The sequence below is a fragment of the Schistocerca piceifrons genome, chromosome X (assembly GCF_021461385.2).
Source record: "Schistocerca piceifrons isolate TAMUIC-IGC-003096 chromosome X, iqSchPice1.1, whole genome shotgun sequence".
Taxonomy (NCBI): Eukaryota; Metazoa; Arthropoda; class Insecta; order Orthoptera; family Acrididae; genus Schistocerca; species Schistocerca piceifrons.
Genome location: NC_060149.1, coordinates 971,850,003 through 971,875,659, shown reverse-complemented (window position 1 = coordinate 971,875,659; position 25,657 = coordinate 971,850,003). Strand labels below are relative to the sequence as shown.

The window sequence follows — 25,657 nt, the reverse complement described above, 5'->3', positions numbered from 1 at the left end:
ATTTTAATTCCAAAACACAACCCGGAGATACATAAATAGAGACAAAAATAGAGAACCATTGTTCGAATGGATCAACACACAAGAAATTATCTAAGTTTGATGCCAAGGAATTTAAAACGTTTTGGGCAGGCAGATGGAAACTGATACAAAACCTGACCCATCCATCTTTTCCACTGATGAGAACAAATTACCACTGAATCACTCAATAGTAGTACTGAAACATTTTTCAAGGAGTGTACATTGGCTCACAAAAGTTATCATTGGTGCTGAAATATCAGTTACAAAATACATTGATAAACCCACATGGAAATTTGAAAAAACTAACTCGATACAATACACCCAGGAAGTGGAGAGCAACCCGCACTGGACACCTCAAAAGGCAGAACATTGGGAATTATTGTAGATGTAGCTAAATGGAATATCTGAATGGATGTAACAAAATAATGTGTACTAGGATGGGACAAACCTGCCCAAGTCCTCTACAAAGGATACCAAGGGTCTAAATAATGTTTTGATAACATTTTGTATTTAAAAATATTTGTGTGTATAAATTGTTCATGTTGATGTAAATTTGACAATTTAAGAAATGGTCATGCTTAGGAACAATGTAAGAAATAGGTGTTATGTAAAAGCCAGTGTGCTTTTGTTTGAAACGAAAATGGTTGTGGGGAGTGGAAAAGGTGCGAAAGGCGAATTGGCGTGCTACCTTGAGCAAGTGCGGGAAGTAAGTCACACATTTTGTAGGCAGCAGTGATTGATGTAACTCCTTTGTGGAGCAGAAGCTTTGCCTGTAAATTTCCATAAAAATGCCTCGGTTGAAGACTGCAAACAGCTTACAGCATAGCTGCGAGTTGTTGAGCTACTGTATGTAAAACTGAATGAAGCCAAGAAGAGAAATTGAGCCCATACAGCAAGAAACTTGCAGGCCGTAGTGTGGGTAGTGTAGCCGTCATAGCTGTTCGCCACACCCAAGCCTGCAGCCACCAGATAAGATTTTTTTCTATTTTTACCTTTGTACAGCATGAACCATTAATTTAAACTGTGTTTTAATAATCATTCTTGAACTTTACGGAAACTGGCTCACCCTGTTATTTCATCCTAATCATACATCTGTATAGGGTTCCTTCCTGGTGTTTGATTAATCCGAGTGTCCTGTTTTACAGACTTTTGAAGTGCCAAGTTAATATAAAGAGGCACCATTTAAATTGCTTTAGTGTAAATATTAAAAATTTTTTCATAACTATTGCAAAGTGTTATAGTTTGCTTACATAAAATTTAATCAGAGTGAAGCCAAATTACTAGAACCTGTTAGATGGCTATACAGAATTAGTTCAAAGAATAATAGCTTTTGAAAGTAAATTCCACCAAGAAAGAGGTTTTCTTTAAGTGAAATGTTCAGTTAAAAAGTGTGTGCTTTAGTGTCTAAGTATTTAAGTTTCTTGATTATGGAAAATGCTTTTCTAAAGGTTGTCCCCCCCACCCCGGCTAATTTTTTTTACCTTCCTTGAAGTTATCTACTGGGCTTTTTCTTTTTTAAAAACATAATGTATAAAGATGTAGCCCAAAATTGTTTAAGTGGTGTAATTTATTTGAAGAGCCAAACCAAACAGTAGCAAGAAAGTAGGCAAAATTCAAATTTCTGCTTCTCCAATACTTCACTATTTCATTGCCAGGATAGGTTGGTGACCATTAAGTACATGTTTTAAACCACTAAATGAACTTGGAAATGAGTTGTCCTAGCTTCAGTATATATTCAGTATATATTCATACTGTGTTTCTATCTAGCCACTGGGTAAGATCTTAGGAAAAGGAGTGAATAGTCCAATTTACTTATCCATTAGACGCAACACACGGTAAATCCTGTAAGAAGGATAACTCTATTGATTATCTTTTCCTATAAACAGGACTATCCTTCCATAGTGTATTTTATTTGGAAACTAAACTAAATTTTAGTAAGAGGGTTATATGTGGCAACATAGAGACAAGGTTTCTGTTATTTACGTAAAAGCATACTAATATCATAATGGTAGTGTTATAAGGTCCTATTAATGTGTGGTCATGACATTTGTTAAATGTCTCACCACATTCCTATTGAAACTATTTACTCTTCTTGTATAACACCTATGACAATTTTATACAAATGTCCACTAAGACTTTGCTCGTCAATCAGTACTGTTAAGAAATACTGACTAGCTTTATTTTCAAGAATCTCAAGTTTAAGTTATACGTATTGTTATCCTCCAATAAGAATCATTGGCCGATTCTTCATCTTTGACAGGTTCATCATGCCTGCAATGCAAAACATTATCTTTTGTATTAACATATGAAATCCAACTTTTTAAATTTAATAAATGCTTATACAAACATAAATGATTAATGGAAAATCTCATATAAGATGTGAAACAAATACTAACAAAGAGATAGAGGGGCTGGCCAGTACTTACCTCAGCTCAGTACAGCCGATAGATACACATAAAACAGAACTGAAAATTTACATTCCTAGCTTTCTGAACTTTGTTCCTTCATCAGGGAGGAGAGAGGGGAAAAAAGGGAAGAAGGGAAAGTGGATTCAGTTACTCACAACCCAGGTTATGAAGCAACAGGGAAAGGGCGAAAGAACAGACTCGCGAAATTACAGACCAATTCCCGTAACATCAGTTTGCTGCAGAATTCATGAACATATTCTGGGTTTGAATCTAATCAGTTTCATAGAGACCAATAAGTTTATGTCCACAAATCAGTACAAAGCATCGCTCATGGGCAACTCAGCATGCCCTTTTGTCATATGACGTCTGTTCAAAAAATTCCAGAACTTAGTCCACAAAATTTTCTATGCTTATCTTTTAGTTACTATGGATTGTCTCCTTTGAAATACTCTCCTCCACAATTGATACACTGCTCCCAATATCATTTCCACTTCCAGGAGCAGTCTTGACACACCTCTTGCTGGGTTGCATAAACTGCCGTTTGCGAATTTTCTTTTATCTCATCTACCATTGCAAAACTTCATCCTTTTCAACTTTGGAAATAAAAAGAAGTCTGCAGGGGTCATACTATTCTCGCAAGGAACATCTCATTCTCATTTGTGAGATCCAAAAAGTTTTTTTGGTCTTGACTCATGAGCCGTGGAATGAACTTGGCGGCAACACAATGCATTCCAAGATGCTGTGTCATTTCATAACATGATCCAATTGAAATGTTACATTCTTCTACAATCTCTCGGACAGTGAATCTTTGACTGGAACACACAATTTCGTTGACGTTCCTGACACAAGCGTCATCAGGGGACATCTAAGAGCGTCCTGAACAAGGATCATTTTTGACTTTTGTAAAGCCATTTTTAAAACGTGTGAATAATACATAACACCAAGTATGGCTTAAGCACTCATCGCTATAGGCTCCCTGCATCATTTGGTGTGTCTCTGTAAAGGTTTTCTTGAGTTTCACGCAAAATTTAATGCAGATGCATTGCTCCTCTAACTTTGACATCACAAAATTCACAAACCCAGATTCCATATTTCTTGATTTCCGAGAAGCATTTGACATAGTGTCTCACTGCAGACTCTTAACAAAGGTACAAGCACATGGAATAGGTTCCCAGACATGTGAGTGGCTCAAAGACTTCTGAAGTAATAGAACCCACTACATTATCCTGACGGTGAGTGTCCATCAGTGACTAGGGTATCATTAGGATCGTTCCAGAGATGTGTGATAGGAGCGCTATTACTCATATTTTCTATGTGCATAACTGATCTGATGGACAAAGTGGACAGTAATCTGTGGTTGTTTGCTGATGATGTTGTGGTGTATGGAAGGTGTCATTGTTGAGTGATTTTGGAGGATAAAAGATGACTTGGGCAAAGTTCCCAGTTGGTGTGATAAATGACAGCTAACCCTAAATGTAGAAAAATATAAGTTACTGCAGATGAGTTGGAAAAACAAATCCATAATGCCAGAATCCAGCATTAGTAGTGTCATGAATGAAGAAGTCATATTGTTTCAATATCTGGACGTAACGTTGCAATGTGATATGAAATGGAACAAACTTGTGAGGGTCATGGTAGGGAAGGCGAATAATCATCTTTCGTTTGTTGGGTGGATTTTACTGCAGTGTGGCTCAGCTGTGATGGACATCACATATAGGATGCTAGTGTGATCTCTTCTTGAGTACAGTTTGAGTGTCTGGGATCCGCAAGGGGTCGAATTAAAGCAGACATTGAGGTAATTCAGAGGCAGGATACTAGATTTGTTAACAGTAGGTTGAAACAACAACATACAAGTATTATGGAGATGTTTCTGGAACTCAAATGGGAATCCCTGGAGGGATTTTGAGGAACACTGTGCTGACTGCAGAACAATTCTGCTTGCACCAACATACATTATGCATAAGGACCACGAAGATAAGAGACAACAAATTAGGACTCGTAGAGAGGCATATAGACATTCACTTTTTCCTCACTCGATTGGCAGATGGAACGGGAAAGGAACTGACTACAGTCGAATTAAAATTACTTGATAGTTGGCACTTCAACGCCAATAAGAGTAGTCAGCGTCACATTTGAACTGTCTGCTGTTGCCAAACTCCACCAAAATTGGCCAGTCACTTCCAATTCCTGGTTCAGCATTCTTTCTTGATGTATTTGTATCCCGAATTATGAGCCCGACACTTTTATTATGTATTTCATGACACGCGATAACTACACCAAAAACAACACACATTAACAATGCTAATGAAAGACACACATTTCATTCATAGCACTAACCAAACACTACCGAATAACTCAGCACAAGGTGTAATTCAGTATCATACATATAGTTATCATATTCACAGAGATCATCTTACATTAGATAAGCTTTTCACTACACTGCGTGAAACTGAAATTTTTAAGGCTGCAATTCATAGTTGCAACTGGGTCACTACATTCACATATATAAATACTTCATGCAGTGCTGTGGCATAGCACAATGGTTAGCAGATTAATCTAATGTGTAGCATGTCATAGGTTTGAATCTCATCAATGTAGCAAAATTTTTATTTCTAAATCTAACCAAAAGAGTGTGATTATTATTTTCATTCAATTAATTGGTTTAAATGTATTTTTTTTATTTTTAATACTTTGCTGCATCATTTTTCATCATTGTTTTGACTGTTCTATTTGGTCTTATTTTTCTTCCTGTCATTATTTCTTCATTTGGAATCTGCCTCAGTCATCTATAATCCACGAACAAGTGCCCACACGGGCTGTTCACTGGTTTCTAACATGTCAGCATGTGCAGCTAGTGTAAGGATAGTTACAGGTAACAAATGACATGGAGAAATTTCAATTTGCTTTCAGCCCTGAAATTGAGTTTTTGTTGTCTTGAGTTTACCCTTAAGGGTTAGCTTTAATTGCCATGAACAAAGCGATCATGATATTAGTACTGCTGCAGACTGTTGACCACAATTTTCTCGGCTGGGTTAGGACACAAGTTTACAGTCAGGGATACAAAACGGGTCGTCTGCCCCAGTTCAGTCACTGGTCACTTTAAATCAATAGTCAACAGAGTATCCAACATTTCTGACATACCTTGCACCAGCCACTAGAAAAATTGCTCTGTGTTAAACATTTAACATAATTTGTGAAGTGAGCCGCTTGTTTGTTGTCACCTGTAACCAAACGGTAGCTGGTAGCCAATGTGGCAACATTGTTGCAGCAAGTGATTGATGTCAACTATCAAGTAATTTTATTCAGACTATTGTAGTGAGACAGGGTACCTTCTGCCATGCACCATATGGTGGCTAGTGGAGTATGTATGTAGATGTGGAATCAGTCTTTCCTTCTCATCCCATCTGGAAAGTCTCCCCTGATCTGCAGTTCTGGGTAACTTTCTCAAAATCTACCCTTTTTCCTAGACCTATCCTTCACCCCTCTTCCTTCCACTTCAACCCTTCTGCCTCAAGAATGAGCTACTGGCTCTGAAAGCTCGCCTAATTATAATCTTCTTTTATGTGTGTGTTCTGCCACCACTTAGCGAGTATATTGTTTATCTATCCAATTCAATTATCATGTAATCAAAAGCTGCATTTAACACACCAAGTCTCTTTTACCAATCATTTTTAATATGTCCTACAGAATGTACTGTCTATCCTGTCCTTTTTTGAGATTACTGTTTTGTTGTACTTTTCTACAGGCATCATCTTACTAATTAGGAGTCAGTTCCTTCATGTTGTTGTTGTTGTGGTCTTCAGTCCTGAGACTGGTTTGATGCAGCTCTCCATGCTACTCTATCCTGTGCAAGCTTCTTCATCTCCCAGTACCTACTGCAACCTACATCCTTCTGAATCTGCTTAGTGTATTCATCTCTTGGTCTCCCTCTACGATTTTTACCCTCCACGCTGCCCTCCAATGCTAAATTTGTGATCCCTTGATGCCTCAAAACATGTCCTACCAACCGATCTCTTCTTCTAGTCAAGTTGTAGAGCTGCATGTACTCGGGAAAAATTACGGCTGTAGTTTCCCCTTGCTTTCAGCCGTTCGCAGTACCAGCACAGCAAGGCCATTTTGGTTAATGTTACAAGGCCAGATCAGTCAATCATCCAGACTGTTGCCCCTGCAACTACTGAAAAGGCTGCTGCGCCTCTTCAGGAAAGACTTGTTTGTCTGGCCTCTCAACAGATACCCCTTTGTTGTGGTTGCACCTACGGTACGGCCATCTGTATCGCTGAGGCACGCAAGCCTCCCCACCAACGGCAAGGTCCATGGTTCGTGGGGGGAGTTCCTTCATAGTCAACAGTTAAGGAATGGGTGGCTGAATTCATATGTGGCATATGTCTCTGTAAGATGACTCATGAACAACTTCCTAGAATTACAATCAAATATGAAAATGCTGAGAAAGAACACGGTGTGATATTGCAAGATCAGTAATTAAAAAGATGTGCAAAACAGTTGATGCCGTGGCCGTACCAGAAAGTGAGTGGCATGTCTGTTGAAGCCTGACTACAACCTAATGTGAAAAACAATTTGGGACAATCTGACACACAACTGATTCTATGCACCAATCTGTTCCCGTGGATGAGAGATGACTGAAATGAAACAGCAGTTGCACAAAAATAGCCAAGGTGACTTCATCGGAGAGAAAGAGTGGTCATTGTTTTCTAGGATGCAAAAGGGATTTGTATTTTAGATTAGCTTGCAAGACTGAAACAATACCTCACAAATACTATGCAAGTATTCTGACTCAACAGGATGAAAAAATATGGAGCCAAGACCCAGGGGGGGAAAAAAAGGTTTATCGTCAGTGAAATGCATATGGTCACAAAGGCACTTTCACAATAGGAAAACTGGGAGTTTCAAGTGTGAAGTCTTCAAATATCTATTCCATTCTCCAATTTTTTCACATTCTGACTTTAGCTTCTTCTTCTTTTCTTTTTGTATGAATGATTCACTTAAGACTACATGCGTCACACCTCAAAACCGTTTTGTGAGTCAACAACTGGATATGTTTTCACTGCTCTGTCTCTTGTAACTCCGTTGGACATGGAGGTAGCAAATGAGGATGTAGGATGTCCATGACATACTGCTGTGCTGTCCGAGTGACCTGAAGTCATATCCGATGCTGCCCCACACGCCCTCTCCCTATGTCGTTGTCATACTCACTGACAACTGTCATCGTGGGTCTTGCAGAATGTGACTCACTGCTGATCACATGACAGGTGCAGGTGTCAAAGGGTTACAATGTGCTTGGCGTACATTACAGCAATTCTCCCATGGGCTCGTCAGACACGGTCAACCGGAAGCTTGCTGACAAGCACGCTGCCCTTACGTTCCCAAGCAGTCCAACATGGGGACACTACCACATCTGAATGTCTCACAAATTTGCATATTGCATAATTCAATCAGCCTGGCAAATGGAGACACACAATTAGGCCCCTTCAAATTTTGTTACGTGCTGATAATGCTGACTCACAGAAGTACAGGGCATCTGTGCCCTTCACAGGGATCACTCAACATCTTACACTCTTCACATCTCTTATAGCTCCTACCATTCATGGTAACAATCCGAGACACAAACAAAGCTAATACAATCTGGTGGCCTTTGTATCCATTTCAGAGAGTTGCGACTCTCATAATTTACCACTGGTATGCACACTCGTGAAACTATGTTGCTTCAGGGAGCTTCCCTTTTTTTTTCTTCAAGCAGTTTAGTTCTTTGAATCCATTTTTCTTGTAGCTCAGAATAATTATTTTATTGTGTAGCAATACTTACAGACTAGCATTCTGGTCTGAGCTGTCAGAGTTGGCGGTCATGTGTGTGTGAGGTGTGCTTGCTTGTGTGAATGAATGGTTTGTATTTCTATTTCTTTTTCTGATGAAGGTTGTGGCCAAAAGCTTATGTGTAAGTGTCTTAACTGTGCCTGTCTGCATTTTAACGTGCCATCTTTATGGTAATTAGCTTCTTCTTCTTTTCCTACACTGCTGATATTCCAACCTGGAGTTTCCATTGTTTGAACTTACGGTCTACTGTTTTATGTTGCAGTGCACTTCTACAAGTGTAATACACAAATGTTGCCTTAGGAAAGAGTCACAATAACATCCATGTCTACCGTTTGCTATTTTTTATGAAATAGCATGTCACACTCGAAATTTAACTTAGCCAATGAAATAAGTTTGAAGATTTATTGTGTGTAAAAGACACGAGGGCCCACTGTGTGGGAAATGTGTGAAGTTCTGTGCAGAGACGGAGTTATCCACAGACGCGGTAAGTCTGGGGAGCTATACGGGTGTTAAAACAACGCCACCTGCTGGGATGAGGGGCCACTTACTCTGTGGTGGCGCTGTGCCAGCAACGAGCTCAACCCATTGATTAGCACCACAGATGACAATGAGCAACCAGCTGCTTGTCTGTGCAGAGATATAAAATTTATCGATTTTGGACGTCGGGTGACAATCTGTCACATGGAGAACAATGTTTACTCTGGCAATTTTAACACTAATCTAGTGTTCTGCAACATATTAATGTGAAATGTTGTCTATGATGTTGAAGAGTGTAAGTTAAACTGATATCTAAGAATTTGTTGTTTTTGTGGCATTATCTGGAAAATGGCCTCTCTTGCAGCTCCAAGCATAAATGTCAAGTGAAGAAGAATAATTAGCACAGCACACTGGAACCGAGTAGGGATCCGGTTTACTGCTCGGCCACTAAATTAGCATATTGTGTGTACACCAGAAGAGACGCTGTACACACTTGCATATACTACACACACAAGTACAAGCATCGATCAAGCTACTGTGAAACCGCACTCTGTGTGACTCATCACTACATCAGAATACTGTAAATGTGGTGATTCCAATTTCTTAAGGTCTCTTCCTGTTTGTTTTCATCAGTTGGATCTTATTTTTCAAGTATGTGGGAATCCAATGAGCTGCCTGTTTGGATACATTCTTTCTGTATGTCCCACAAGTTGGATTCTTTGGAGACACATTGTAACAAGAGTTTTTAGGATTTTGCCTGGAGATTTCACACTGGGTTCTGTGTGATGTATTCCATCTTTTATTCTTGGACCTAAGATTTTTACTACAATTTTACATTCTTGCTGTTTTCATGTCTTGTGTTGGACAAAGAGTCTCTCTCATGCATAAAGAAATTCTAATTTGATCACTGTTGTACAATGTTAGATTTTAGAGTTCCACGAAAAATACTTTTAGTTAACTGAGAGACAGTTTGTATTTTCTGAAGTCTGGATTCTATGGCCTTCTTTTCATTATGATGTTCAGTGGTCTTTTTCACCTAACTATTTAAACTCTTTAACACCGAATACTATGTCATTGCCTATATAACTTCACCCAGTGCCATTTTGGTATCAGCCAAGAATTTTTTCTCCATGTGAAATTAGTAGTCTAATTTTCCTAGCTTGCTCCCTTAATATTTCAAATTGCTTTAGCACATCAGTGATGTTTTTGTCAATTAGTATTATGTCATCGGTGTAGGTTACACAATATAATTCTATCTTTAAGTTTACGTTCTAGTCAGTGTAATAGTGCACCTGCTCTTCTCCATTATCTTACAATTTTCTTAGGGGCATAGTTGAATAGCAATGTAATATGCCATCCCATTTTCATATTCTTATGTCTGTCTTAAATTACACTGCTTGAAAAAAAGTGAGACACTCAGAAGGTGGGGAGAAAACAAATTGAAACATAGCGAATTTAGAGCGTATGTAATGTTATTTCAGTCATAACAAAACAGAGTCAAATTTACACAGAACTTATCAGTTTGAGCCCACTTATCAATACAGCAATGCACCCTGTCTGGTCTGGACAGTGCGGGAGGATGTCGTAAAGCTGCTGCATACCCTCCTCAGAAAGGTGATCCACAACTGTTGTAACTGGACATTGCAATCGTGGATACAGGCAGTGGGATGGAGTTGACGTCCATGTTGGTCCCATAATGTTCTATCGGGGACAGATATGGGGATTTTGCTGGCCACAGGAGTATATCAACATCACGCAGACAATTTAAAGAGACACATACTACACGTGGACAAGCAGTGACCTGTTGAAAAATAGCACCACAATACTATTACACACTGCTGTACGATCAGAGTTCCCTCGGCCATTACAAGCCGTGACCTGAAGTCATACCCAATGGCTCCCCACACCATGGGACTGCTTTGTGACCCCCCCCCCCCCCAAATGTGGAAGAATGGGACCTCTCCCCATCTCCCCTGGTCACGGTCAAACTTCTCCACGATAGTCATTTGGAGCAGTGCAGGACTGGGAGACTCATTAGTGAACATAATGTGACGCCATTCATTAGCAGTCTGTACTTCTCGATCGTGGCACCACTTCACATGCAGTCATTTGCTTGGGTGTTAATGGCAGCCTATACGCAGGACGGCAATTCCATAGTCTGGCTGCTCCTAGCTGTATGACACAGCATGTGCAAGGAGTCTATTACAGTGAACTCCTGTTTATCCGAAATGATCAGGATGGTGGCCGGTTCCAATAACGAAAATTTCAGATAAATCAAAGTCCCCTTTTTTCACATGTGAACACTCCAAATTGCATCAATATTGCGAAATACAATCGTAAAACGTGCGTAGGGTATGTAAAACGTTACTGATACGGTTGCAAATAACCCTGCACTTTTTTACTGAAAAAATTGTGTTAACATGTTAAAAAGGCACCAAACTATGATTGAAAACTCAAAGTTTTTAAATGCTGTATAACAAAGCTCGTTTATTTTGCATTCTTACAGAAAAAAATCTCCCTTATTTGGCAGTAGGAAAAACAGGAGTTTTAATTTTATTACCTACTCTTTTGAATAAAAAATAAACTACTGAACAAAATTATGAAACAAATCTAGAGATAACTCAAAGGAACGAAAAGTCTGTCTAGAGGAACTTTCAAGAAAAGTAAAAAAAAAAACTTTTTAAGTTATGGACATAGAAGTTCTAGGATGCTTCATTAGAGTTTATTTTTTGGTAACGAAGTCACAAATGTCTTTTTTTTTTTTTTTTGTTTTTTTGCTTGAGAAACTATTTTTGCAACAATACATCTCCAACGTTGAAATCAAACTATTTCAGGATAAATCGTCTCCTCCTATTGGCTGATGTACTCCAGGGCAGTTTGGATCACCTCGTAACAGAATGTGTGAGGAATATTTTTCTCTGATTCATCATCAGAAACATAGTCTTCTGACACTTTATGATCGGTCACAATTTGGACGATTTCATCCTCAGGCACATGAAAAAATGCCATTTTCCATCCACTCTTCAATGTCTTCGAAGTGTGTGTCTTTACAACCAGCTTCTCCAGTAAATTCACCAAAATTATGTCAGCTTGAGTTTCGGTGTTGCCTCCTCCTTCCCACCACTTAGGTTGCCTTACGATCTAAGAGTTTTTTCCAAGACCTAACAAGAGGAAGTGGAGGAATTAGACTCCAAACGTCAGCAATCAATGAATGACACTTAAAACATCGATTTTTTAAGAACTTCCACAAAATCATCTGCAGCATCAATCACACCTATTAAGTATTCCAGCATCTTGCGTCTGTAATGTTTTTCCATCGCCTCAAGAATACCTTGGTCCATCGGTTGACATAGAGATGTGACATTTTGTGGGAGAAATACAACTTTGATATCCCCATCTTGCAGATCACCTGGGTGATAAGGAGCATTGTCCACAAGAAGTAGCGCTTTTCAAGGAAGTCCATTTCCTGCCATGTAATTTACTACAGCTGGAACAAACTCTGCCTGGAACCACTCTCTGATGATGGCACTGTTCATACGTGCCTTAAGACTGATTCGTGTACCTCAGTGGCAAAGCTGGTTGGTTGGTGTCTAAATGCTCTTGGTGTTTTGGATTTGCCAATTAAAGTAAGACACAGTTTATGATTGCCAGTGGCATTACTGCAAGCGAGGACAGTAAATCTTTCTTTGATATTTTTGTATCCGGAAGCCATTTCTTCTTCTTTAGAGGCAAGGGTTTTCGTTGGCAGCATTTTGTAATTCAACCCAGTTTCATCACATTTGTAAAGTTGATTGCCAGTATAACCTCCTTTGTCAATGATTGTGTGCAGTTTCTTCTTAAAATCAGCATAGCAGCTTCATCCCCAGATAATGATTTGGCACTGATGGCAATTTCATGAATGCCATGCCGCTTCTTGAAACGATCCTGCCGGCCATTATTTCCAAGGAATTCTTGCTTCTTTCCTTCAATCAACTCATCAGCTCATTTTGACAAAGTAGAGGACCTGAAACTGACACACCTTTGGCTCTTATTTATTCGTGCCACAAAAATAATGCCTCTTCTAACTGAGGATGTGCACCTTTTCTCACTGTTTTTCAAGATTTCACTGCACTGCCCAATGCTTGGATGGAACAAAATTTTTCAATTCCTGATCGATTTGTCTCCCGATCAGTAATTGTACTCCTACTCTGCAGCAACTTTTGTGGGTGGCTCACCAGCATCAATTCTCTGCAAAGTGTGAAGCTCTTTTTCCAACAAGATCACATTCGTTTTATGTTTCGTGCCCGTAGTCACGTTCAGTGTTCTTTTTACAGACACTCGACTGAGTCCTTTATGGTTTTTGGCCCCTTTTATCTCTGGACACTTTAAGGCACATAGTGGGAGCACAAAACCTCAAATCAGAAACACACAGATGCACAACTTGACAACACTCGAGATGCACTAGACAAACTTTTGACTTTTGAAACCAGGCTGTGGCAGCCATCAAATGAAAGCATTCGATACATCTATGCCATTTCCTCTGTTCTACTCAAGCCCACGTGGCAACACAACAGGGTGTTGTACGTTCACTGTTAAACACTCAGCTTTGATGTACCGACAACAAGTGGAAAGTGTTAGGCGGCGCACTCTAATTGTCAGTTTCGACATGGCTATGTTGCGCTGCATAGAACAATACTGTATGTACTGTACTTACAAGGAGTTCCAATAGATGGCAGTGGCATGAAACCATGCAATACGAATAAGAAACACACTAGAGCTTCAACCAACACACGCACGAATTGACAATACTTGGACTTTTGACACGCACCAGTGCACTGATTAGCAGTAGATTGCCAAAAAAACACCAGCAAATGCTTGGCTCCAGGTGCATGCAAATTGAAACTTGTCAAGTGTCAATCTAACTAGCCAAAAGTGTAGCTGCACGAGAGTCTACTGTACTTGTTCTCAGATGGCAGTCACAGACGTGAACAGGTTACAATGTACTCAGTACACTACACAGTGATGCTCCCTTGTAGTGGTCTGATGTAGTCAACTGGAACATTGATTATGAGTATGCCCTTACTTTCCAACATCAGGCCACTGTCATATCCAAATACTCCAAAAATACAAATGTTGCAAGGTTTAACCAGGCGACCAAATGGACATCCACAATGAGGTTTCTTTCAAACTCTCATCAGATAATGCTGTCTCACACCAATATGCAGCACCTTCATATCCTCCAGAGTGATGATTCAACATCTGACGCTATTCACATCCCTTATATACCACACGATGCTTGCTAAACAGCAATAAAAACAAAGAACACTAATGAATAATGAAGGAAAAGACAGCCTGTTACTTACCATAAAGAAGATACCTTAGGCTGCAGATGGGCAGAATTAAAAGACACTTACATAAAGCTTTCAGCCACAGCCTTCATCAGTAAGTAGTAATCTGTCTTTTCCAACATTGTTGATATTCCTACTGGAGTTTCCATTGTTTCAAGGACACTGATGCTTTTCTGTGAGTGTTTCCTTTATGATGTTTTCTGCATTTTAGCTCTTTTTAAAAAAAGAAAAAAAAAGAAAGAAAGAAAGAAGAAAAAAAAAAGATTTGTTGCTGGAAAACTTCTGAAGTCCAATAAAGGAGTTACAACAGCCATATATGGTTATCTGGTGGACCTCGCAGAACCAAATTCTAGGGCTGAAATGTACTGTTGACCAATGGGCATTAATCAGAATGAATACTAAATAAAAAATTAAATCCAATTTTACACAAAAAACACAGGTTCTATCACTGTTGTTTTTCGTTCTATTTTGCTCTTATGTTTGCTATGACTTGTTAAGCAGAAATTTTCTTTCTATCTATAGAGTTACATTTGCTGTAATGTATCTTACCTGCATGTTGTTTCTTCTTTCTACTCACTCCTGCCCCAATCATGGCAAGCAAGTCATCCTCACTGCATTTGCTTCGTATTGCATCTCTGAAACAACAGTTAAAACACCCATTAAACAGTACCAGGCAATTACCACACAGTGAAATGTTGGTACACTAAAAAGGAAGAAAAACTTTGCAGAAATCTTCAACAGTAATCCTGTAGTTTGCAGTAGGCAACAGCAGGATAACAAACCCACTGGACAAGAATGGGAAAGTCATGATAGAAGTTACTTTTATTTTTATAAATAAACAGGTATCTTACACAAATGCTCAAGAGTATACATAGGATCTCGGGCTTAAGAGGTGGAGCAGAAACTGACATTAGTTTTGTTGAAGAGGGAGTAGTGGAACATAGCACAATTTCTTGCAAAATGACGCCAAATTTATTGATAAACTGTTAATTAATTGCCAAGCTCACTAATGTGACCATTTTACAACAGGTACTTACTGCTTGGAGTATATGTGAATTTTCAGGCTTGCCTGATAGATCTGTTGCAAAAACACTTTGGGTTCCCCACCAGATAACATTATGCAAGTCCCTCCCTCAATATTTCAGTGACACAACATTTTGGCATCTTCTGGTGGTGGTGATTTCCACTATCACTGCTGCAAGATGCAACTGGCAATTTCCACGTGACAGCTTTGAAATTTATCATGTGGATGACTATGACCATCATATTTAGAATTCAGAGGATTTCATAGAATACCTGAAGATGCTTAAACTAGAACTTTCAGATCTTTTAGTTAGCTCAAATGTTATATCATTACTTACAAAAGTGCCCCTGCAGCCCTCATTAGAGGTTATTAGCAGCAAGTTTGAGAAAGAAATTGTGGTGCTGTTTAAACATGTGCATACCTCATCCTATTTCTTATGTAACACCAACTACTTTGATCAAGTGGACAGTGCTCCCATGGGAGATCCTCTATTTCCCTTAGTAAATATCCAACATTCCTCCTTCTGGCAGAATGCTGAAGAGACATTTGTGGTGTGGCCCACATAATACAGACACTACCTATGTTCCTGCAGCATTTGCACTCGCTCCATCTGAATATTCAGTTCACTGTGGAAGTACAATAAGATAGCAGCTTACCATTCCTGGATGTCACGGTTAGAAGAAAAGCTGACAGAACACTGGGGCATAGTCTCTACTGCAAACTGATACATGCAGAGTTATATTTGTGGTCCAAAAGTTGCCATCACCCTGCACAATGTGGTAGTGTCTTACACTCCCTGGCACATAGAGCACACGTGATCTCAGATACCGACAGTCTGCCTGGTGAACTGTAACACCTAAGAACAGTGTTCCAGCAGAATGTTTATTCTTGTAAACAGATTTGCAATGTGTTCTGAGCAAAGCAAGTTCAGTGTAGGGATGTAAATGAAGATACTTAGACAAGCACTGCAAATGGCTTTCTTCCCATATTTCAGTGGCATGTTTTCAAAAATAGAAAGAATCGCTAAGAGAAACAGAATCAAGTGTGTTTTTCGTCTACCAGCAAAACTAAGGAATTGTTTGGGTTCAGTTAAAGACAATCTTGACCTTAGAAAACACAGATCATATATAAGATCTGATGCCATTATGGGAAATCTTATATAGGGCAGACACCTCACATTGTGCAAGAACACTGTGTTCAACAGCGCTGACAAAAATGCCACCCAGTAAATTAGTGGTAGCAGAGCACTGCCTGAATACAGGGCACCACACGTTTCCCAAGAGGACTGAAATTTTATCCTCAGCATCATCACTCTAGGATTGTGTTTTTAAGAATGAGGCATGTATCCATACGGTGGGCAATCTTACCAACAGGAATATGGAATTTTGACTAAGGACTGCCCAGAATCCAGCACTGACTGCTATGAAATTAACACAGTAGAAACCAGATCCTCCGATGTATGACCTGATGCAGCACCTTGCAGAGAGTTAATTCAGCTTTTAACCACACGAGTATCCAGAAGTGCAGTCATTGCCCACAACTCATAAGCAGAAGGCTACTATGAATGGCATTTCCATCCAACTGGGAGTGCCTGTCCACACATTCGTACTCCTGCTTCTAGCCTGACAAATTTCAATTCTGCTGTGCGAATATCACCAGTCACATCTTGCAGCAGTGATGACAGGACCCACCACTACCTGAAGATGACGAACAGTTGTGTTGGTGAAATCTTGTGAGGCTTGCACAAAGTTATTCAGTGGCAAATCTGAGAAGATTTGTATACATTATTTTTCTGTGACACAGGTAATGTGCAGCAAAATGTGATAACTTTCTGCATTTGCCTTTTTGTACATTTCAAAATACCCCAAAAATTGGTGAGAAACACTGAACATATGACGTAACCAGATGACATACCCCACAGCATGTGCAGCAGTTGGGGCTGAGTGTAAAGGAATGATTGAGCACTGCAATACTTTCATTTGAGCAAACAGAGCAAATTTCGAAAACATTTTGTAAATATGATCTGTTGTAAATGTAGATGTTACAAAATTATTGTCCCTGCTGTAATCAAGCAAAAGCAGTTCTGATTTTGTGTTTTTTGTTTCTGTCCCTTCTCTTTTTGTTTACAGACATTAGTTAGTAAAGAAAACATAGGTCATTTAATGGCAATGATGCTATTCTGAAGTTCATACTCATCTACTTGTTAGGCAATATGGTAGGTTTTCATTGTACTGTACTTTGCAAGAAATCAAGGAAACTGCAAGGCCGGTAAATAAAATAATAAACTTCAATATAAATACATAATTGTTTAACACAATGAAAGAATACTGCCTGCCAGATGCAAGACTCAAATCCTGAATGCCATCACTAAAGTCGCACAAGTGTGTCCGTAGCCACAATGATATGAATACTTGACTTGGGTTGGGATGATAAAGTGTGACAGGCCGAGAGGCTCAACCACTGCAAGCATGGCAAGGTACATCATCTGGTGACATTTGTCATTCGCTTTTGACACATTTCCCAACATTTGTATCGTATCCAACATTTGTGATCCCATGTGTCTTGTATTAAATTACTTGTCTCAGGGTCATCTACAGTGCTTTGGAGGTTTTTAAATGATAATAGGCATCACCCTGTCTGTGTGTGTGTGTGTGTGTGTGTGTGTGTGTGTGTGTGTGTGTGTGTGTGTGTGTGTGTGTGTGTGTGTTTTTATATATATGAAACAAATGCTAACAAAGAGATAGAGGGCCTGGCCAGTACTTACCTCAGCTCAGTACAGCCGATAGATACGCAAAACAGAACAGAAAATTGACGTATCCTAGCTTTCGGAACTTCGTTCCTTCATCAGGGAGGAGAGAGGGGAAAAAAGGGGAAGAAGGGAAAGTGGATTCAGTTATTCACAATCCAGGTTATGAAGCAACAGGTGAAAGGTAAATAGGGAGGGTAGCAAAGATGGAGGCATGGATGTCAGAGGGAAGCCAAAGATATTCTACTGTAATTACTGTGCCAGCTTCAAACCAAGGAGGATGAATACAGAAGTAAAGAGGTACATAGTATAAAGATAAACGCAACTATGTTGGATGAAAAGATGCATGAATGGCTAAAGAGGAAAGGGAAAGAGGAGAAGACTAAAGAGCAAAATGGGAGTGAGGTTGGTTAACATAGGTTCAGTCTAGGGGGATGGCGGGATGAAAGGATGTGTTGGAGTGCAAGTTCCCATCTCCGCAGTTCCGAGGTACTGGTGTTGGGTGGGAGAAGCCAAATGGCACATATGGTGTAGCAGGTTCCTAGGTCCCTAGAATTATGCTGGAGGGCTTGCTCCGCTACTGGGTATTGGACATCTCCTAGGCGGACAGTTCGTCTGTGCCCATTCATGCGCTCAGCCAGTTTAGTTGTCGTCATACCAATGTAAAAGGCTGTGCAGTGCAGGCATGTCAGCTGATAAATGACGTGTTGTCTCACATGTGGGCCTGCCTTGAGTTGTGTATGTTTTACCAGTAGCGGGGCTGGAGTAGTTGGTTGTGGGGTGATGCAAGGGGCAGGTTTTGCATCGGGGTCGGTTACAGGGGTAGGAACCGCTGGGTAGAGAAGGTGGTCTGGGAATATTGTAGGGTTTGACAAGGAAGTTACAGAGGTTAGGGGGTCGGCAAAAGGCAACTCTGTGTGGTGTGGGGAGAATATTGTCAAGGGATGATCTCATTTCAGGGCTTGACTTGAAAATTCATATCCGTGGCGGAGTAATTAGTTGATGTATTTGGGCCAGGATAATATTGGGTGACAAGGGGGATGCTTCTGTGTGGTCTGGGGGTAGTAACATTGTTGTTGGGTGGGGAGGAATGTATTGCTTGGGAGATCTGTTTGTGGACAAGGTCTGCAGGATAGTTGTGGGAGAGGAAAGCACTGATATATAATATAATACAGGGAAACATTCCAAATGGGAAAAACATATCTAAAAACAAAGATGATGTAACATACCAAACGAAAGCATTGGTATGTTGATAGACACACAAACAAACACACACACAAAATTCAAGCTTTCGCAACCCACAGTTGCTTCATCAGGAAAGAGGGAAGGAGAGGGAAAGACGAAAGGATGTGGGTTTTAAGAGAGAGGTTAAGGAGTCATTCCAAACCTGGGGGTGGAAAGACTTACCTTAGGGGGGGGTAGGGGGTGGGAAGGACAGGTATACACTCGCACACGCACACACACACACACACACACACACACACACACACACACACATATATATCCATCCGCACATATACAGACACAAGCAGGGTATATGTGCGGATGGATATGTGTGTGTGTGTGTGTGTGTGTGTGTGTGTGTGTGTGTGTGTGTGTGGCATACTGATCTGAACTAAGCAGCCTTCAAATGGAAGTTTTTTGATCACTCCTTATTTTGCACCCTGCCACCTTGGCAATATGTACCGCAAATCATCAGACAGACGACCTTCCTGCATGGTTCGAGCATCCCCTGGTGCTGTTCCGAACCAATGCTAATCTTTGTAACTGCGACGAGCAGTGTGCAGATTGCATCTTTGTATCCCACAAAGAGGTGACAGTTCCCAGTGGCATGAATGGTTACTGTTTATTGACTGTCACTGAGTGGGTGAGTCATTTGCTACATTGTGGCCCACCTGTTCACTGCTAAAGCCATGCTAGTCAGTGGTAACCCCAGTCAATGATATCCTGTTGCCCATAGCAGTTCACTCTGCTGATTGTGGTAGTATTTTCCTTGAATAAATCTGCTCACATTACACCTTTGACACTGTGGTACAAGAAAGCCCAATGACTACACACCCTTATAGAATAAGTGTCTCGAGCCATGGGTACCCAGGATATGGCAGTGATAAAATCACCCTGTGATCAACTGTCACACTGCAGCTGTAAGCTGCACCTCCTTTTTCAGAATACTCAGGTTTATTAACTTGAAGTAAATCAGATCTTTTGAAGGAAGATTTAACAAAACGGGCACATCCAGGAAAGGATGAAACCATGTCTAATTAACTGGCACACAAAATTAATAATTAGTGGTGACAAAGATCCTCTGCAATAAAAAATAATGTCCACTGACTTCATGTATTAGTCTTCAAGTGACAGAATATATGTAACTGTGTCCTTCCTATTTACACTGATTAAACAATGGAAATTCCAGGTGGGAATATCAACAGTGCAGGGAAAAATAGATCACTATTTACCGTAAAGAACACAAAGTTGCACACAGGCACAACACACAAGCAAGCACACCGCGTGTGCACGCACGCACGCACACACACACAGAGAAAAAAAAACTGCCAAGTCCAGCAGCTAGAGGCAAGCTGCTGGAGTTGGCAGTCATATGTGTGTGACATGTGCTTGCCTGTGTGTATGAATGTGTGTGTTTCTCTGTATCTCTTTTGCTGATAAAGGCTGTGGCCGAAACCTTTGTGCAAGTGCCTTTTTAATTGTGCCTGTCTACAATGTAACATGTCTCCTCTACAGTAAGCAGCACTCTACCTTTTCCTATATTTTTCATTTACACAGATGTAATTAACAAATCAGAGTCTATTTATTCCAGAGAAGTGACAGTTTGTTCATGACAGTTCAGCACAAATCTGATTTTTTATATACAGCAAGGCTACCTATAAATTATTCTGTGTGCCAGTGTTCATGCTGACTATAGGGATTCACACTGATCATGTGTAATTTGACATCTGGTCCTGTAAACTTACTTCTGCTCAACGTGAAAAATTCTCCACTCCACATTTTGTAATTAACCTTAAGATATCAAATAATGCACCCTTCGATATAACTGCTTATTGTCCACTTCCCATCACTCTATTCCCAATGTCAACCCAGCTGACCTCTACTTCTAATCCAAAAACCATGGTTGACTCAATGTTTGCTATTGCAAGCTATTGCAACACAAAAGTGCCAGAGGCACCAGTAATGATATATAATTAAAAATACTAGAAAGTAAGGCTCACCGGTTAGTTCATGCTAAGACAAACACTACAAGTGTCTAAGACACTGTGCTCTCACACAAGTACGAGGTCTGAATACATTCCAGTTACGATACACTAAACTATTTCATTCACGGTGGCAATATACATACTCTCTCCCCAATAAACAGAATAGTTATAACTCAATTGTTCACAAGTGTATATTATGACTCTTGCCGCAGCTATGCAGTCAGTATGCCACAGGCGTGCCATAGAAAGGGATCAGGTTCAATTCCTTGTAGAGCCGGGAAATTCTGCTCGGTGGACAGACTGGAATAGGGTACACACTGCTTGTAGTTCCAGCTGAGGAGCTACTCAAGTGAGGAGCAGTGTCTTCAACTTCTGAAAGTTGATAACAGCCTGGAGAGTTGTATACTGACCCCTTAACTCTCCATAGATATATAGTAGAGGACATCTCTCGAAGAGCATTGTGTGGTCTTCTGGGCCCAATGCAGAGTTCCTTTATCAATGTATATTGTATATCACCACTTGTACACACTCATCAGCACAGTACCATATTGTCTCTTCACGTGGCAAATTTTTATTCCCTTGTTTCCAGATCAACATTTTTCCTCTTCTTCTTCTTCTTCTTTTTTTTTTCTTACTATCATTTCTTGTACCACACATATTCCACACGGTTTATGCTCACTCCTTCAATGATACTGCCCATCCTTCTCTAGTGTGCGAGTTGTCCCTGCTTTCCTGCGTGTTTGTTGGTTTAAACACCCTTGTTTCAAAAGAGAGTGACAGCTTAGATACAGTCTTGTCAACATTTTGTATTTTTATTTAGCAATTATTGTTTGAGCCTTATAGGCGAATGTCACAAGATATTGTCAACCACTGCATTCACTAGATTGGAATGGGGTTCATGGTAACTTACCAATTCATTTTTTAAGTTGCTGTTATCTTTTTCATCCTATCTTGGACTAGCTTTTCCATACTCCCACTCTATTTTACGTAGTCAAACAGTTATCTGCCCTTGCAAACTTGCTCCTTTACTACCAAGTTAACTAATACTGGGCAGCCTAACAGAAGTTCCAATATCCAGTCTTTCACCACAATTCACCTACACACACTTTTCACTCACTGATTTTCTTTTTTCAATGTCATAAATATTTTGCTTTCACAGACTGCTGTGCTTTGAACATAAAATTGTAGGAACATCTGCCTCACATGTCAGTTTTTTTTTTTTTTTTTTTATTTATTAAAGAATATGTTCCTTGCTTATTCCTATCTGCTTCTGATACATTTCCATTCTCACTTTTATTTTGTTTTGATCCATTTCTTTTTTCTTTGATAGACAAGTCAAACAACAATGGCAATATGTTGCAGCCCCCTGTGTTTCACCCTACTTACTACGAACTTACTTTTCTTAGCTTTCAATTTTATTAGTCATTTGGTTTTTAAGATACTTAATTGTTTGACCCTGTATTTTTATATCTTATTTTACCTTGGGTTGATAAAGGATTTCTGTTATGCTCACAAAGAGAGAGCTGATTCTTCTCACCCCCCCCCCCCCCCCTCGTACCTTGTCCTGAAACAAACTTATCGCCAAAGTATCTTGCAGTTTTTTTCCTATTATTAATCTCTTAGTCTAGTCATCAATTTAAAAGTGTCAGTTGTTGGTCCCATTGTCTAATAATTTGTACATCTATACACAGGAAGTTCCAATTTTTATTTGGAACATATAGACTCTGATAATCATGAATCACAGTTCAAATGGCTCTGGGCACTATGGGACTTAACATCTGAGCCAAGGCAGGATTCAAACCTGCGACCGTAGCAGTCGCGCGGTTCTGGACTGAAGCGCCTAGAACCGCTTGGCAACGGTGGCTGGCGAATCATAGTTACCATCACATGGACAGAAATACTGTGTTAACTTTATTACAACTTAGGGACATAGCTAAAAATGTCTTTACATAATTTCCAGTCCTGATTACTTTCCTTTAATTTAATCTCACAAATAGGTTAGTGTAACATGATGTTGACAGAGGCAAATTATATATACTCACAAATTATTTAGCTAGAGGTATCTGGTTTGTATGTCTGGGAGGGAGGAGGGTGCAAGCTGAAAACTTCAAGAAAAGATTACTCATTTCATACCTGCTGGATTTAACTGCAGTTTATCTCTTCCATATACCAACCACATACCTAATGTGCATGGCAAACAGTTTAAAAGTATTATTCTATACTCAGCATTTGGAACTATCAGTTTCTTCATGAGAGAGGAAAGAGGGATAAGTTTCTGAAGGTCTGAAAGGTCACTCGGACTCCACGACTAATGTGAGGACAAGAGGAACGAATGTGTCTATAAGAAGTTTTGGAATTTCACCTCCTGAAGGTAAAATACTGATCAGTCTGTCAGTCTTCTAGTAATTTTATGGTTTCCTCAGATGAATTTTCACTTGGACACGATTATTCTATGTTTCATCACTCACCTGAGAGATATCTCTGAATTCCCAAAGAGACACACCTCCAAATTGCCATCAGCTGTTATCCGTAAACGGTTGCACGTGCCACAGAAGTGTTCACTCATTGAGGTAATAAATCCCACACATCCCTTGAAGCCCGGGACATGGTATGCCGTCAAAAAGAAATTGTAAGAAAATAGCTACTGCTGTTGTGAAAATACTATAAATGTGTCGCTTACCAAGTGGAGGAAGGAGAAAACGTGCATTAAGGGGAGTTTGAATGCCCTATCCTGACAATGTTAAATTTAGTGACTTAACTTCCCCGTATTTCAGGAACAACTGTAGCCATTGACAAGAAACTTTTACAGCACATTAAACTATATGTTCTGAGTCTTACAATAATTGCATTTCCGCCACTGCTTTTGGAAATACAATTTTTTAATTACACAGTTAAAGTTTTGTGTACTTTTTTGTATGTTATTCTAAATAATTTTATTTATACATAACATTATGTTTTTCTTTTAGTTAAGAAGACTCAGGATACGTATGTTATTACTCCCTGAAAATTTGAATTCGCTAATCGAAGTAGTTTCTGAGATTTAGGGAAAAATGCAAGAGAAAATGTAAATTTTCAGGAAGAGTTTTTAAAGTTTTAATAGACTGTAACTCAATATATGCTTATCATTTTATTTTTAGTCACTCAGAAGCACCCTGCACCATACTGTATATCATCCTCTTGATCTTTTTTAAGTTTTTTCTTGTTTTCTTCTTTCTGGACTCCGTAGTGGCCAACTGTGCTGCATACTTTGCTTTACCAATGCAAACCTTGTCCATCCATTCAAATTCTCTGATGCAGTTTGCTCCAGAATTAATTCCCATATGTTGTAGCACTTTCACGCTACCAATGTTGCCATCATTAAAAGCAATAACAGCATAACTGACCCCCACTTTAGTGCCTTCATTACGAGAAAAACAATTTTTGGTCTACATCTACATCTACATCCATACTCCTCAAGCCACCTGACGGTGTAGGGTACCTTGAGTACCTCTATTGGTTCTCCCTTCTATTCCAGTCTCGTATTGTTCGTGGAAAGAAGGATTGTCGGTATGCCTCTGTGCGGGCTCTAATCTCTCTCATTTTATCCTCATGGTCTCTTCGCGAGATATACGTAGGAGGGAGCAATATACTGCTTGACTCCTCGGTGAAGGCATGTTTTCAAAACTTCAACAAAAACCCGTACCGAGCTACTGAGTGTCTCTCCTGCAGAGTCTTCCACTGGAGTTTACCTAACATCTCCGTAACACTTTCACGATTACTAAATGATCCTATAACGAAGCATGCTGCTCTCTGTTGGATCTTCTCTCTCTCTTCTATCAACCCTATCTGGTATGGATCCCACACTGCTGAGCAGTATTCAAACAGTGGGCGAACAAGTGTACTGTAACCTAATTCCTTTGTTTTCGGATTGCATTTCCTTAGGATTCTTCCACTGAATCTCAGTCTGGCATCTGATTTACCGACGATCAACTTTATATGATCATTCCATTTTAAATCACTCCTAATGCATACTCCCAGATAATTTATGGAATTAACTGCTTCCAATTGCTGACCTGCTATATTGTAGCTAAACAATATGGGATCTTTCTTTCTATGTATTCGCAGCACATCACACTTGTCTACATTGAGATTCAATTGCCATTCCCTGCACCATTCATCAATTCGCTGCAGATCATCGTGCATTGCAGTACAATTTTTCACTGTTGCAACATCTCAATATACCACAGCATCATCCGCAAAAAGCCTCAGTGAACTTCCGATGTCATTCACAAGGTCATTTATGTATATTGTGAATAGCAACGGTCCTACGACAATCCCCCGCAGCACACCTGAAATCACTCTTACTTCGGAAGACTTCTCTCCCTTGAGAATGACATGATGCATTCTGTTATCTAGCAACTCTTCAATCCAATCACATAATTGGTCTGATAGTCCATATGCTCTTACTTTGTTCATTAAACGATTGCGGGGAACTGTATCGAACGCCTTGCGGAAGTCAAGAAACACAGCATCTACCTGGGAACCCGTGTCTATGGCCCTCTGAGTCCCGTGGACGAATAGCACGAGCTGGGTTTCACCCGATCGTCTTTTTCGAAACCCATGCTGATTCCTACAGAGTA

General features: G+C 39.8%; 1 protein-coding gene across 1 annotated transcript in view; it reads right to left on the bottom strand.

The window, feature by feature from the left end:
• Window positions 1-2,233: 2,233 nt before the first annotated feature.
• Window positions 2,234-25,657, bottom strand: part of LOC124722823 (molybdenum cofactor biosynthesis protein 1-like) — a 61,462-nt gene continuing 38,038 nt past the window's right edge. Inside the window, exons 6-8 of the mRNA XM_047247947.1 lie at window positions 23,507-23,679; window positions 14,609-14,694; window positions 2,234-2,289 (exon numbers count right to left, since the gene is read on the bottom strand). Coding sequence (XP_047103903.1) covers window positions 2,234-2,289; window positions 14,609-14,694; window positions 23,507-23,679 — 315 coding nt within the window. The remainder of the gene's footprint in view (window positions 2,290-14,608; window positions 14,695-23,506; window positions 23,680-25,657) is intronic.